This window comes from Papaver somniferum, chromosome 5, assembly GCF_003573695.1.
Source record: "Papaver somniferum cultivar HN1 chromosome 5, ASM357369v1, whole genome shotgun sequence".
NCBI lineage: Eukaryota > Viridiplantae > Streptophyta > Magnoliopsida > Ranunculales > Papaveraceae > Papaver > Papaver somniferum.
This window is the reverse complement of record NC_039362.1, coordinates 179,039,208-179,056,110: the sequence shown is the minus strand read 5'-3', so window position 1 is coordinate 179,056,110 and position 16,903 is coordinate 179,039,208. Positions and strand designations below refer to the sequence as shown.

At 34.1% G+C, this 16,903-nt stretch overlaps 2 protein-coding genes and 1 long non-coding RNA gene across 4 annotated transcripts; 1 reads left to right on the top strand and 2 right to left on the bottom strand.

Moving 5' to 3' along the window:
• Window positions 1-582: 582 nt before the first annotated feature.
• LOC113278242 lies at window positions 583-1,207 on the bottom strand. 2 transcript variants are annotated; one of them, XR_003325383.1, is made up of 3 exons: window positions 1,155-1,207; window positions 913-1,040; window positions 583-732 (listed from the first exon to the last, which is right to left on the bottom strand). It is a non-coding gene; the product is annotated as an uncharacterized LOC113278242 (long non-coding RNA). The 2 variants fall into 2 exon arrangements; XR_003325382.1 differs by having other exon boundaries at window positions 599-1,040.
• A 12,309-nt stretch (window positions 1,208-13,516) lies between these two features.
• LOC113280201 (putative glycine-rich cell wall structural protein 1) lies at window positions 13,517-13,873 on the top strand. The gene has a single exon (XM_026528855.1). The coding sequence runs from the start codon at window positions 13,517-13,519 to the stop codon at window positions 13,871-13,873; it is 357 nt and encodes a 118-aa protein (XP_026384640.1).
• Window positions 13,874-14,112: 239 nt separating this feature from the next.
• LOC113280200 lies at window positions 14,113-16,171 on the bottom strand. Its single transcript, XM_026528854.1, has 7 exons — window positions 16,000-16,171; window positions 15,810-15,896; window positions 15,465-15,647; window positions 15,209-15,373; window positions 14,993-15,049; window positions 14,738-14,884; window positions 14,113-14,487 (listed from the first exon to the last, which is right to left on the bottom strand). The coding sequence occupies exons 1-7, from the start codon at window positions 16,159-16,161 to the stop codon at window positions 14,113-14,115; spliced, it is 1,176 nt and encodes a 391-aa protein (XP_026384639.1). The 5' UTR covers window positions 16,162-16,171.
• Between the last annotated feature and the right edge of the window lie 732 nt (window positions 16,172-16,903).

The window sequence follows — 16,903 nt, the reverse complement described above, 5'->3', positions numbered from 1 at the left end:
GAATATACTCGTTTATTGTTATTTTTCTTTGATTTATTATTATTATTTAGCAAATAATATTTAATTAATTAAGATATTTTCTCTTTTATTATTTAGGTAACTTTTAGAAGTATCTAATAGTATTTATTTTAGTATTTCATTAGTTTAGAAAATATCCATTAGATAAGGTAGTAAGTATTTTTAATAATTAAATAAAATATTTGGTTATTAATTGATAAGGAGTTATCTATATAAAGAGCTCCATGTTTTGATATTAGAGGAGAAGATTTTGATTAATAAAAAAGTAGTATTTTCCTTGAGAGTGGTATCTCGGAAATATGTGGTTTTAGATTTTAATTTTATTCAACGCTTCTGCCCTGCATCAATAATGAATATGCAGTTGGTATTGATGTTGTATTTATCTCCTCTGCGAGTTGGTACTCCGCTCTATAAGGAGCAAGCACCTACCACCAAAATAAAAGAAATGAGATGCCAATTTTTATCCTTTCGCTTCGAGAGACCGACACATGATGAATTATTCAAATGATATTTTTCAGAAGGTTAAATGATGTTATAGTACATCTAGCGAGAATAATCAAAAGAAAAGATAAATGTCATCTAATAACAGAAAGATGTCATAACATATAATAACAGGAAGATGTAACATAAGAGGGCCAGTTAGATTGAAACCTTGTCTTTCCCATTGTCATCAGCCTTAATATTCTCTGGGTAGTCTATATGAACTCTACCCTCCTTAATAGTTTCAACAACATCAATGAAAGAAACTATATGAGCCTCGTGTATATTAGCAAAAGCAATCATCAATATTTAAGAAACAAATAAAAACACTTGATAAAACATCCATGGAGACTTATAAACTAACATATAAAGATCAAGAAATAGGACACCTAGTGAAAAGTTTTAAGAAATTACCAGTCCTAGAATATATTTATCCGCCATAAGAAGACCAATACCTAAGCTCCAGGATATTGCTAGGATTTTCAAAAAGTTCAGCGTCTAAATTATTCTCGTCCTGTTTTGGCTTCTTGAAGGGTTATATCCTGCAACAAGCCAATAATGATCAGGCCGTTTTTATCTAAATAATTAGAAGTAAACAACACAAATTCATTAGAGGTTTTTACACATTCAATGTTCTTTATTGAAGAAAAATATACCTCTCGCATCTTTTCAATTTTGGGTAGGGGGATCTGAATTTCACATTAATTTTTGTTGACACTGCAATTATGCGAATAAGCAAAAGTAGTACTCAGTAGAAGGAAGTGAAATTTGATTATCAGATGTTCATATGCAATTACTTAAAGTGAAAAAGACCAAAGAGCTTATGTGTTCCATTGAATAAGTTACTTAAAGCACATTCCAACGCCAATGACAAACTGCCACATGAGGAACTTCATGTCTAAAACTTAAGAAATTCTTAAAATGCATCATGATTTCCCATCAAAATATACCAACCATTGAATAAAGTTCCTTTCAAGGTGGGTAATGAGGATGATGCTATACCTTACCTAAAAACTAAGAAAGCCCAGTACTCAATAACTTAAACCCACCTCACAAACAAGAACAACATCAAACATAGACAAACCAATTGAATAAAACACACAAAAATACGAAGAATCATGAAACTAATACCAATTGAAGATGGGGTTAAATCCTTCTTTGAGAAGTTGCAGCAGATGTTTTCCTCAACCTAAAAGCTCAAATAAAACAAACCAAAAAAAATCAATTGTCAGTTAAGGTTAAAGATCAAAATAAAATTATACTTATATTGCAACCCATATCTCATATCCCTTCAATAAAATCAGTAGAGTTGGAGTTCTTTTTGAACCTTCAAATCAAAAATTCCCATATCAAGCAAGAACAATAGATACAAAAAAAAAAATTAGGGCAACTAATCTACAATAAATCGGAAATTATCTGCTGATGTTCTTTCTTAGAACATATCAAGATTGACAAAACGTGAAAATGAAACAATAAATCCATCGATACAAAATCAGTTTCTGCAAAACCAATTAAACAACTAAACTAACATTAAAACACTAAATCGGTTACAAAAGACTATTTCAAAACCACATTTCTAACCCATAGCCAAAACCCCCAAATTTAGAAATTGAAATCTTAACAAAAAAAAAAACTTCGATACATTATACCTGATGAAATTGATGCTCAAGATCGTAACGAGAATGATGATTTAAAGAACAAAATGTTGAAATGAGTTAGGATAAAGCTTTGATTTCTAACAGTGATTTTGATTCTGTAAAGTAGAAACTATTTATATTTTTCTATGGTTCTTGGGGTTTTGTTGATTTTTTGTATGCAAACCAAATCAAGGGAGAAGATGAAGAAGAAGGTGTTGTTGTGGTGACGGAAGTAGTGGATGGTGGTTGTGTGGTCTGTGGTAGTGATGGAAGTGAAGAAGAAATGATAGTTGCAGTTTCTCTGTCGAGCAGAAGAGAAAGAAAAAGAAAAATGATGTTCGGTTAGGGAGAAATATTAAAGAGATGAAGAGATAAGGAGAACGGGGAGAATGGATGCCTTGAGAATTGAACCACAGAAAGTACTAACTAGGCTCACTGGTCAAAGTGTGGGTTGGTGAAAGAGGAATAAAATAATAGTAATACTTTTCATTCAACGACCAACTTTGGCGCTCCATGTTGTATGCAGGATTTTTTATTAGATCTTAGACCGTCTTGACCGGTCCATGGTCAATTGACCATCATTGAGAGTCGCGGATGTGGGTCAGAAAAACTACCTTTTACGCTAGTGATCACTTGGATTTTTGGAATGTGTTAGAGCATAACTCGGTTGAACCCACCAAGCGTTGGTATGTCAAGTTTGGTTGTCATATTTTAGTGAATCAAAAATCATTTAAAGAGTCGCTTGATTATTTACTTGAGTCAACTTCCTATAGGCTAGCTAGAAAGTTACTAGGATATGGGACTTATAAGTATTACGTGAAGACTTGAAGAATGTGAAGAAGTAAAGAGCTACAACAACAACATCATCCTTCCACTTGAGGTTAGTAATATTTGACTTGATCTGTTTCATTCTTAACTGCGAAGCTGTAAATGATTATATTCTAGTTAGACATAGTATTAAGGAATTACAATACGAACTATAACGTCTATCTTTTGAACTTCGTATATAAGACATCGACATAATCATATGAATGCTATTGTGATTATGTGTATGGGTATGGGTGAAGATTTCGTCCTAGGAAACAATGTTTTACATTCGTTTAAAGGAAGTACAATTCATAAACTTCTGTTATGAATCGAAAGGGAAATCGCTAGGCTTATTCGTAATGTTATTTATTACAAATATTTGGATTACCAATATTTGTGTTTAGTATAACCTCTCATAACTTGTTTATGTATCTTGGTAAAACTATTCACAAGGCCTGACTTTTGTATTGGTATGACTTTTATTAGTGAAACCGATCTTCAGTAATCACCTGAGATGGTATGATCGATATTGGTAATTGGTGTGACCATTACTAGTCATTGGGTAACCGATCCTAGAACTTGGTTGGGACTAATCACAAGATGTGTAATCGATCCTTGTAGTAGGTTAGCAAGTTTTAGTAATTGGTGTGACTGATCATATTACTTATGCAACCGAATACAAGTTATATACCATATATATGTGGTAACAGATCCTAGTACCTAGTCAACCAACTTTTGGTAACTAGTGTTACCGATCCTAGTACCCACATGGAGGTAGAACCGAAACTTATTTGGTAGAACCGTTAAACCCATGAATGGTGATTGAATGTTTTTTGATCAATCACATAGTTCTTGGAAATCAGATGAACCAATTCTAAACTCGTTTAGAAGTGTGGCAAATCGGTTACAAGATTGTAAATATGAAAAAGGATTTACAAAGTAAAAATGTCCACATACTTTGAACATGTGCAATAACTCTTACCTTTTATTGTTCAAAGATATTTCTTAATAGCTAAAGGAAAGAATCCCAGATCGAAATAAATTGAGAATCTTTTAATTTTATATGCTTTATATGCTTTTAATTTCCAGCAATTAAAATGCATATCTTTAGAAAATAAAAATTAGTAATGTGCATTTACCAGTTGGAGATTTCCTACTGAGATTTCGGTTAATATTTGGACAGTGCATCTCTAGGAATTATGAAAACCGTTTTTGGCTTTATTGCATATCTTTGAGAATATTCGGTTTTGGAAATTCCTTAGTGTCCAAACTTCCTTGGTCTATAAATATTGAAGTTTGCATTTCGAGCAAACGAATCCTCAGAGCCAGCAAAACTAGTTGTGTTGTTACTGGTGGAGTCGTCTATTCAGAGAGGAAAGTACGCTAATTAGACGAAATCTATTATGACCGCTTGTTTTAATGACTTCTTTGGGATTGGGAAGCTCTACGAGTACCGTTGGTGGGAAACTAGATAATTGCAGTTTATTATTAGTTTTCGATTGATTTAATTGACTAACGGCGGTTGAACTTTGATTGCACCTAGTTTGTTTATTCTTGAAAATCTTCTCTTCTGATATAAGATTCACTCAAACTAGATCGAAGTTTCGACAAGGATCTTTAGATTGTTTGTAGATCTAAAGACGTCTTGTGATAATCCATTGATAACGGACTCCGTTCTGTGTGTGATTGATCACAAGAGATTCAAGTTGATTGTAAGCAGGTGTTTATTGAAGATCTAAGAAAATTTGAAGACGAAGAAGATTTCTGATTTGGGTTCATAATCTTTGGTGTGCACAAAACTTGATCGGCTGGGGATCCAACTATAATTGGTTTATCTTTGTGATAACCTTGATTGATTATTTGAGTAGATCGACATCAATACGTTTCTTTGTGATTCGAAGTATTCATTGCAAAGTCTTGACAATTACCTTGGTAATTGTTATTGGATAGATCTAAGAACCTGACAAAGGAGTTTATTGGGATAAACGGAAGAGCCTTTTGTCAAACTCATATCACGTTGTTTGAAAAGAGTTGTTACCGAACAGATTTGTTGTTCCTTTAATGTTTGGAATACGAACCAAAGGAATTGTTCCAAGTGCATGACTTATTGCAAGTTGGAGGCGCAGGGATACATACGGAACTAGGTGAACTATATGTTTAGTTTCTTGGTCTCAACTATACGAAGTTGGTTTAGATTTTGTATAGTGGCTTAATCTTGAGAGTATTCAATTCTGGACAAGGTCCCGAGGTTTTTCTACATTTGCAGTTTCCTCGTTAACAAAATCTTTCTGTGTCTTTTACTTTTCAATTTCCGCAATTATAATTGTTTTTATTATAATTAGAAGTAAAATACACAAACGTGAATTCCTATTTACTTGATAGCAATCCTATTGGGTTTGGTTAAGTCCTAACCTATTATCAAGTAAACATACTTCGTTGTTGTATTATCTCGATCTTGTGTCCATAGTCAATCACACAAGTTATCTTGTTATCGTATTGTCTCGATCTCGTATCCATAGACGATCACATGAAGTGTGAACCGATTAGTTGTATTGTCTCGACTCAGTCCATAGACAATCACTTTCAGAGAAAGGACTTATAGGTGGAAAAGTTTTAGATTGAGGTATATTTGGGTACCCTCGTCTTTTCAGAATGAATATGTAATCATACTCATTCTATGATCGAGTATGCCATACGATTGTTAACAATCGAAGGATGTTATATAACCATATGGACCGATTCTAGAAGTTAAGAAATCAAATACTATACAATCGGTTTATATGAACATTCACATAATCCGATTTTACAAAAAAAAAAAAACGGAAAAAAAGAACAACATACAAAAAACTTGGTATTTCTACCATACCTGAATCTGGGTATATGGGCATGGACATCAACTGATTCTGGTTAAATATTCATCAACCAAACATACATACAGAATAATCGGTTGACGTGGTCATGAACATAGACCGATTGTTGTAGGAATCGGGAAATATGGACATGAACGTCAACCGATTATGATCAAACACAGAAACCCAAGATTTTTGTAATTTTGATCTTTAAATGCATTAATCAATCACAAATATAATTAAGCGTAATGGGTTGCAATCGGCTATGTTTAGCTTGATTTTTTTTAATGAAAAAGAGATGATGAAATTTTCTTTAAATCAATTGATGCAGTTAGAATCCATTTATGAAGTTAGGTTTCAATTTTAGTTTATGAGGGAAATGATTCCAGTTTTGCAAGCTTTTGAATACGTTTAAAATCTATAAGGATAAGGGTTAGGATATAATTTTAATAATGAGGGTAACTTAGTATTTTTACCTAGTTTAGACATCCCTTATCTCTTTCTCTAGGTTGCGTGAGAACATCGATAGTCCCCAAATAATCCACCTAGGCCCCAAACTAGGAAAGTTATAGTACGGAAATGAATTCTTGATGGAAACCTTGTGGCGGAGTTCGCTGCATAGAAAGGACTATCTTTTAAACATGGAATGCTACTTATGATGTTTAATATAGCATTGTCTCCACTAATGAGGGTGCTTATAATCGTTATAGAAGTGTTTATTTTATATCGTTAGAAATCGATTTTAAGAACCTAGGTAGGTTATAACGTTTTTAGGGTTATGTGCTTAGAACACCATCGGAAACGAAGGTGGGAGGGCCTCTGATCTCCAAACCATTACCTTCAAGTTTTGCTTCGATTGTTAGAGGAGTACAAAGCTTTTCTCTCAAATTTTATGTTCCGGATGTTCGTTCGCTTAACAAAGATGTATAAATTTTTGATGGGGGTAGAATTCGAAGGGGGTGTAGGGGACAAATAGAATGACTGTTTCTAACAAACGAAATAGAGTATTTTTGATGTTCAATCAATTTACGCGTCTTATTCTTTCTCTTCTCTAAATATCTTAAGTTGCGCTTGGAACCAATTTACATCTTTAAATTGCGCTTGGAACCAATTTAAAGATGAGAGACTGATTATTAGTTCTATATACATAACTCGAGGTTACGAGCTCTGCTTACTTAGCCGCTCACTCGAACTGTAGTTCTCGTTTTATAAATCATTAAATCAAGTTATTTCAAACATTGATTTTGGTCGAGGTATGTGGTTTTGCTTTGGAAGGAGAAATCTTCAATTATATTTTCCTCTCGCAAACAAATTTGTCTTCAATCCCTACCCGTGTCATTAAAAGAACATGGATCAACAACCTTAATCACACCAACAAGAACAGTGGGCCGGGCTTCTTAGGTTTAAACTAATCTATATTAGTTGATTTCAAAATCTCATTATCTATCACCATCAACATCAAGATCAATGAAACCCCCAAAAGATGCTCTAATTCGTATATAATTTTCATCTTAAATCATTTCTTTTTTGTTTTACCTTTTTTTAAAATGGGGTACGTGAATGAGAAATTAAAGTTTTCAAGATTAATGGTTTCATATTTATTTGATCTGCAGAACATCATAACTTTAATTTGTAAGATCTTTGAACTACCAAGATCGATTATTTTTAGTAGCAGACAAAAATAACCTTATAATCTACATTGACAGAGCTTTTGTTAGTTTACAAACAGTTAACAAAATAACCTTATAATCTACATTGACAGAGCTTTGTTAGTTTACAAACAGTTAACTACAGAGACACGTGGCGTCATTCTATTTGTCCCTCACGGCCCCTTCCAAATCTGCCCCCATCAGAAAATTGATGTCATATTGAGTTTCATCTTGGATTTTTCTAACTATTAGAAGAGTTTTTTGTGCTGTCATTTACTAATGCAATAAAAACCTATTCAATATATTTGCAACTTTGATAGCTTCTTTACGGGAAGGTGGCTCTGTAACTACACTTTCATCTTCGACTTCCACATCATCACTTTCGTCTTTTCCCATGACACTCTCAATTATTTCTTCGCCAATCAACAAATCTGAAATAATATCCTTTTGAGGACAGTTTAAAAGAAATTCAACATCCATTTCAATGTGATTATTCAATTCATTGATTAAATTTTGCAATTCTCTAGTTCCTTTATTATCTAACGCCTTACTTGGATTCTTTGATATGGTGTCATCCATTGAACGAATCTCGTAATGCCTAAAATAATTTGCAATGGAATAAGGTGTATTAGTTCATTTTGGTGATTTTTTTATTTTTAGAATTAAACTATTTTTCGATAAACTAACTAATATATAATTTAATAATTATTAATTTATGCGGTTATTTAATATCGTGATAAATATATAAATATTGCCGGTCTCGACGCTATTATTTTATAGGGGTTATACTGTATATGTTACTTAAAAATACAAAACTATTTATTGATCGAAAGTAAAAATAAGTCATACAAGTATTCTATGTGCAATTATGTGATTTAAAACTTCAAAGTCCAGTGTATAAAACTTTGAACCATAATAAGTGCGATTTCGATACAACATGGGATTCACCTAATACATATATAAATCTTGGAATCATTTTTTCGTAAAATTGAGTATAAATATATCATGCAAGTGATGGTATTCTCACAACCACTGGGTTGTTTCTAGTTTAAAATACAGTATTTAATTCCTATATATCATCCATCCTGCATTCTAGTGGATTGAAATCACTGGGCTGTTTCGCAATATCCTTCGTATAGGTACTGTACCTTGGGGACATCTTTCTACATGAGTTTAAAAAAAGGATGTTCCAAAATGATCTCGTATTCCAAGTAGTAAAGGCGGAATAAAGGCGCGGTCTAATGACTCGTCGCAAATAGACTGCTCTGATACCATATTAGAATATGACATCTAACTCAAAATCAATTGGTTATGAGTGGAGAGGTCGTAAGAGATTATAAATCGCAGGATCTTAGATGTCCAGACAATGTGAGACTAATAATCTCAACAAATAGCAATAAAGACGAGCTATTTTTGGTATGAAATCATTAATACAGGGTTTAGATTTTCTCATTAAAAAACAAATCTAATGCAGATATGCCACTAAAGAGTCACCTTTTATGATTGATGTTGCAATGACTTACAAATGGGATATTGGGACAAAAACTAGAAATTTTTAGTGCGACACATTTCAAATCAATACTTAGCTTAGGCTTCCCAAGCCCACTCAATATTTGGATTTAGCCCATATAGCTCCACATAATGCCAAAATGTTTAGATTAGCTCATTCTGCTTGCTGATATTTGAGGTGATTCATGCTTTTTTTTTTTTTTTGGCTCGACGAAGACTAAAATGAAGTGTATTCGGAATTTTTTACACAAAATTAATTAAAAAGAACAAAATCAACAATTTCCGTATGAAAAGGACATTTAGGTTAATTTTTTTACTGTTTATCATGATATGCGGGCTTAGGCGAGTTATATACCCCTGTTTGAACCAAGTATCCGATCTGAGCTAGTATACTTACGATAGTCTCTCTTAATCGTCCATGAAAAGACTGATTACCAGCTAGCTGGTGTCTGTGTTACATAGCGCACGCGTATTGGATTTTTTTTTCTGGCTGTCTTCTTCAATCTCATCCCACTATAGTCTGCATAATTAAGAACAATTTTTTGGGATCATGGTTTTTTTTTGGGACCATGGTTTTATTTTGGGTAAAGACATTAGAAGTAAATCTAGGTCACACCTTATCGAGATATTTATATTAATACCTAAATTACCCTCCTGATTAATTTTGGGTGATGATTAGTTAGTGTAATGATTAGTGAGATGATTAAGTTAAAGATAATTAGTGAGATTAAAAATAAGATGGTTTTTTTTAAAAGAAGTAGAAGAGAGAGTAAAGTTAGAGAAGATGAAGAAGGAAAACATGAAAAACGATGAATTTTACCAACCACAACCGGAGGAAGGGTATTTGGGTACCCAAGTATGCTTCAAACTTAGATAATGTTGGTTGAATTGCTCCAAACTTTCAAAAAAAATGAAATTTTTTATGTAGATTTGGGCCAGTTCGGTTACCATATGTCAAGAACATGTAACCGAACACATCTGAAAGTGTAGTTCGGTTACGTTTTCCAAACACGCAGGTTACCGAACTCGCTCGTTAACGGAGCTTTTGGTCGTACAGTGTAATGTTCGGTTACCTAGGATAAAATGGTAGGTAACCGAACTTTGAACTTAACAATTTATTTGGGTACATCTTGTGTGTTCGGTTAGTTCGAAAACTTCAACGCAACCAAGTTTCCAACTGAACTGCAGGTTAAAAGTAACCTACTGTTAGAAGTTCGATTGGTTCGCAAACTTCAACATATTTTGCGAATCAACCGAACTGGAATTATATATGCATATATGCAATTAGGAAAACGTTCGGTTACTACGAAATTTATTTCTTGGCGAATTAGGTAGAGTTCGATTACAAAGAAAACTTAATATTTTTGCGGAACCGAACTTGTGGACTTCTCATTATTTTCGTAAACTAAAGTTCGGTGATATCCTTATTTTGCGAAGGAACCGAACTTATGGACTTGTGTTGTTCTAATACAAGGAGTTCGGTTAAACGTATTTTTTTGTGAATCAACCCAACCCTGAGTTCGGTTAAGAAAAAATTAATTCGTGATAACCGAACTTTTCTCTGAAAAAAAAAATCTTCCATTAAACCTCTCTGCAACTTCCATTTTCAACTCATTTTAACGATTACTTCTCATTTATTCAACCAAAAACGAATGTTTTAAATTATGCTATATATATAGTGGGTTTGTGAGAATATCTTTGTTAATGTTTTAAATTAAGTTATATATATAGTGGCGGTGGTGGTTGGTGGTGGTGGTAATCGTTGGTTGGTGGTGGTGATAATTGGAGGTGGTGGTGGTGGTAATCGGTGGTTGGTGGTGGTGATAATCGGAGGTGGTGATGGTGGTAATCGGCAATGGTGAGAGGTGGTGGTGGAGGAGGTGGTGGTGGTTATATATATACTAATTTCTCTCTTGTTTTTAATATTCTTAAAGATGATTCATACACATACCATCCATCCAACATGTATTCTGTTGCATTGATTATCCCAACCCGATCTTAAAGAAATTTCAGCTAAGCTATATTAGTCAACGCCCACATTTGGTGTCCAAATACTCATCTTTGCACTAGCTCCAAATAGTGTTTCACCTTCATTTTTATATAAAATTCCTGCAAAGTGGGGAATAAATTATGAACATTAGAAAATGGAAAACTGAAAACCGACTTGAAATAAAATATATAAAGCTTGGAATAATGAGACAATAATGATGCAAAATATATGATTACCTTTTCTTGTGTAGTGGCATCCATCGTTTTAGATATGGGTTCAGTTGATAATGACAAATATTTGACTCTAATTAAATTTTCTTTTCGTGTCCTTCGTATGGGCACAGTTCCTTTCGGACACTTCTGTACGTGAGTCCGAAAAGTTGATGTTTTCTTATCACCTTTCAGCTCCGAATTTGGTGGCATCTGAAAGAAAAAGATTCTGAAGTAAACTTATGGAGAAAAAAAGAAAAAAGTAATCAATATATTTGAGACAAGTGAAATCGCAAACTAGAAAAAAAAATGTAAAGGCATCAAACGAACCTGAAATTTATGACTTTTATGGTATTTGAGCAAAGGATGATCAAATGCCGGTTGCTTGTAAAAGTCGACACAATCGTAAATGTAACCCCATGACGACTATTGAAATAACAAACGATTATTAGGTGCATTGTTAGTAGATATAAATATCAATACAAGAAAATAACAAATTGACATATCATGACTTTAGTTTAAATCCTACATAAATTGTCTTGATAGGAGGTTTATTAAGTAAATTCAGTTGTCTTTCTAACTCTAAGTCTTCTTTTGATATGCTTTGTCTTCCATCAACTTCTAAACTCAAAATAAAAACGATGACTGAAAAGACCGAGAAAAAAATATAAGTTCCCATTGTGAGTTTGTGTAACTATCTGCCAAGCTACTGGTGTTGAGCAACAGTTACAAAAGCCTATTTAAACTATTTTGCTACTTGGTGAAATAAATATTAGTAGATACTCTAGATTTTCAATCATAAATACATGACTACGTTTTCAAATTAAAATCAGATCTAATACAGATTCTCCTTGTAATACGTAATAAACGAAAAAAAATAAAAAAATACTAAAACACGAGTTGCTATCTAGTTTTTTAGTGATGACAAAAATAAAAAAATATTGTACGTAGGATCGAGCAAGAGAGAGGAGGGCAGAAACGCGGAAGCAATAAACGACTACATTGATAATCAATTCGGTGTACAATTCTCATGGCTCAACAACCTAATTATAGTTTCACAAACTTGACGATCACTAAAAGTAAATTTTGATAACAAAGATCAAACTCTATACAAAAACACTTTCCTAACATAAACCAAACTCTAATACAACTCTTCTTGTGAAAGGACAATAGCCCACATTGCAAGATTCCGTATAATTAACTTAAATATATTATGGAATGGCCGCTCCACTCATTGCCAATTGATTTTGAGTTGGATGCCCGCAAACTTTAACATGGGATCATAGCTAAGTCCCAGACCCAGACCTGCGTATGCCGGGTGTAGGCCGAGTTACTGGACGAAGTGTTAACCCCAACACCCCCCCCCCCCCCCACCCCCCACACACATGGTTTAGTCACTAATTTGTACACCTGTTTCCGATTGACTGGCTACTCGTATGTAGGTCCACGTGTAGGCCGCGTGACTGGCCTTACACGTGAGTGGACGTATGCAAGGGCAATAGTCTCACATTGCTAGATTTCGTATAATTAACTTAAATATAATATGGAAGGGCCACTCCACTCATTGTCAATTGGTTTTCAGTTGGATGCCCGCAGACTTTAACATGGTATCAGAGAAAGCTATTTGTGTCGAGTCATTTGACCGAACCTTTATACTCCGCGTCACCCGTATTATTGTCCACGTGTTAGACCCAACGAGGTTACATGTGAGGGGGCGTGTTGAGATTATTAGTCCCACATTGTCTGAGTTATCTAAGATCCTGCGGTTTATAATCCTTCGGACCTCCCCACTCATTGTCAATTTTAACACTAATGCTGCTTCGATTTTGGAAACATTAATAGCCAATGATCATTTATATTTACGGATGGATTCTAGGAAAAAAAAAATCACATCTGTTTAGAGGCAAATAATTATTTTTAAAGATCAAGTGAGCAATACATCTGTGCTGCGGAGAAGCGTATCTTCGTTCATGTCTGAACAATAAAAAGTTTTTTTTGGTTCTTTTTTTGTTTCTTAAACGTACAGCATGGTATTGACATAGAGAAGCAGACTTGGTGGTTGATTTTTTTGCTAAGGTTGCATAGTTACAATAAATGAATATATAGGTCAAGTGAAGTTGTATGGATTCCTAATCCCTTCCAGGAGAGCTTACTCTAGGTCGGTTAAGCCAAGTTGTTTGTTTAATGCACTCTGTACACTTACCTCTTTTTTTCAGTCATAAAAGAGAGATTGTTGAAGAAAATTTTAACTAAATCTTGGACTGATGGACGACAAAACAAATATTTTCCTTATGGGTTAAGTGACAAAATGCACCAAAATGGACCCCGAAGTTGTGAAATCGCCCCGGACATTAGGAAAAAGATTAAAATGTCTCATTCCGTTAGATTTTATGTTAGAGAGAGTAAAGTAATCGAAATTGTCCTTAAGGGTACATTGTTCATAATTCAGGATTCAGTGTTTAAAATTCAGGATTCAGGGCTTAGGGTTCAGGGTTTGGGGTGGTGCGGTGGTGGTGGCGGTAGTGGTGGCGGTGATGGTGGTGGCGGCAATGGCAGTGATGGTGATAGTGGCGGTGGCGGTGGTAGTGGTGGTGGTGGTGGAGGAGGCGGTGGTGTTGGTTGTTCTAGTGGTAGTGGTGGTGGCGGTGGTGGGGATGGTGATGGCAGTGGTGGTGGTGGCAGCGATTGTGGTGGGTGGTTGTTCGTTTGGTGGTGGCGGTGGTAGTGGTGGATTGGGGCGTTTTGATTAAGAAGGATAAAGATGGAATTTCAAAAATCCGTTGACTGGTCATGATGTCCAATTTTGATCAAAATGTCCCAAAACTAACGGAATGGAGCATTTTAATCTTTTCCCTAACGTTCAGTGCATTTTCACAATCTTGAGGTCCATTTTGTGGCATTTTGCCACTTAACCCTTTCCTTGTTCGCATAATGAAAACAAGCACGTTACAACACACAAGCTAACTAGCACTTTCCGCCAGGTCCTCCATATTGTAAGCTATGTCGTCGACCAGCTTCTTCGAGAAAACCATAATAATTCATATCATATTGTTCCTTACAACCAATAACATCTATCGTCCTTTTATAATTAAGATCTAAAAGGGTACCAGACGCATCATTATATTGCATTTGTGTAAAATAGGCAGCTTGCCTAAAATTTTCATTCGGAAACTGACCACTTCCCATTTCAGGAACGTGTCCATCTTCATTGCTCTTTGAATGTCCTCCCCAGTATATGCGTTCGACACCAATGTCACTCAACCGAGGAACAATTTCTGTTGGCCAGTATCCAACTTTTGTGCCTTGAATTACATACCACCATTTCTTTTCCGATGAATCCTACAGTTTGATGTGAAACACAGAAATCAAATTAATATCATCCCATATGGTATAGTTTACACCATTTACAAACAGAAAAATAATGTATACATGCATGTGTAGCTTTCATTATTTCATGGAATAAAGGCTCTTAATTACAAATAAATTTCACGAATCTTTTTTTTTTTGTCGGAAAAGAGATTATATTAGCATCTCAGCTGCACTTGACTTATATAACAAAAACGTAGATTAATTAATATGGTTTACTTACCAGATATACATGGGATTGGACTTCAACAACATCGCCTCCATAAACAGATATGGCTTCGTAAGGCAAGTCAGGAGTAAATCGACCGTCAACTTGAACAAAACCAGGACAAAGAGTATTATAGCATCCTGTCTGTTGGCCATTGTCTGCCTGTCAAAATAAATTACGTTGGATTGTTTTTCGATAAACCAAGAAAGAAACATAAAGATAGAACAATATTTGTTAATAACTATAAACGATAATATTGTTAAAACTTACAGTCCAGTAGGTAAATTGTCGAACATTGGTGTCATTTCCGTAGAACAAGGGATTCACCTAATAAATATACATAAACTTTGAAGTCAAGTTCGATGAAAATCAAGTATAAATAGATCGTACAACAAGTATTAGTTGAAGTTGTGCCGAACTTTTCTTTGCCTCTTGAGATTTTTTTTATAACTGATTTGAAACAAATGGAATTTATTTATCACGTACCATCCATCCAACATGTATTCTATTGTATTGACGATCCCAACCGGATCTTAAAGAAATTTCCGCCATGCTATATTCATCGAGGTTCACGTTTGGCTTCCATATGCTTATGTTCGCAGTTGCCCCATGAAATGTTTCGCCATCATGTTGATACACAATACCTGCAAACTAAAGTATTCTCGAGGCAAATTAACAAATGACATGAACTGGAATATATATACCTTAGAACAATGTGATACAAATTACAAAATATTCTTACGTATTCGTTTTTAGGGGCAGACATGGGTTCAATTGACAATGAGGAATACTTGGCTCTGATTAAATCTTCTTTTCGTGTCCTTCGTATGGGTACCGTTCCTTGTGCACAACTTTCTACTTGAGTTTGAAAAATTGGGGTGCCACTCTCACTCCTACCTCCTTTCAACTCTGAATTTGGTTTCATCTGAAGAAGAAACTCCGAACTACTTATATTGGAAAGACAGAAAAAAGGAAAAATTCAAAAATAATTTTGTTTCTTAATTTATCAGTATTACTAGTCTAGTCTGTAAGAGGCTACATTAACAAGAAAGAAAAAGTCAAATACATATAATGACATTAAACGAACCTGAAATTTATGATTTTTGAGCAAAGGATGATCAAATGCAGGTTGCTTGTAAAAATCGATGCAATCGTAGATATCACCCCATGACGACTATCATGTAAGAAACAATTAGTAGATGCACTGATAGTATATATGAATATTAATATAACAAACAATCGTTAAGTTTGCACATGAATGTTAGTTTAAATCCTACATGAATCGTCTTGATAGGAGGTTTGTTGAGTATCTTGAGTTGTCTTTCGTACTCTAAATCTTCTTCTATGGATATGCTTTGTCTTCCATCGACTTCTAAAAAATTCAAATTCAGAACGAAAACCATGGCTACAAAGACTGAGAGAAGAGTGTAATTTTCCATTGTTAATTAATGGTGCAACTATTTGCTTACTAGTATTGAGCAATGGTTACAAAAAATAAACAAAAACCTAGGTGCACTATTTAACTAATCGGTGTAACAAATACTCCTATAAGATACTTATTTGGGATATGCAATCATAAATGCATGAAATAGATTTTATAATCAAATCAAAATATAATGCAGATTTACCATTGATTCAAGAATTACTTTTTATAAATGAGTTAGAAGTGTCTTGCAATGTGCACTATTTAACAAATCGGAGTAACAAATAGTCATATATGATATTTATTATGGATCTGCAGTCATAAATGCATGAAATAGATTTTTTAATTAAATCAAAATCTAATGCAGATTTACCATTGATTTAAGAATTATTCTCTCTGTCCCAAATTAGTTGAGCTAGTCATTTTCAAAATTTGCCCCATTAATAATTGACTTTATATCATTTGATAGTCATGTTTATATTCATTATGTAGATGTTTCAAAATGCTATTCGTAATATAGTTTGAGAGATAAATATTTTTCAGATTGTACTACTAGCTCAACTAATTTGGGGACAGAGGTAGTACTTTTTATAAGCGAGTTAGAAATTTCATGCAAGGTACATAACCCCAAAATAACATATATGGTGGCATGGTGTTCATATAATGGAGTGAGATAAATTTCCTTTATTCATGGATCCTATATTTTATGGCACTAAAAAACAGAAGGTCTCCTGGGACGGTCAAAAAAGCATCCCAAG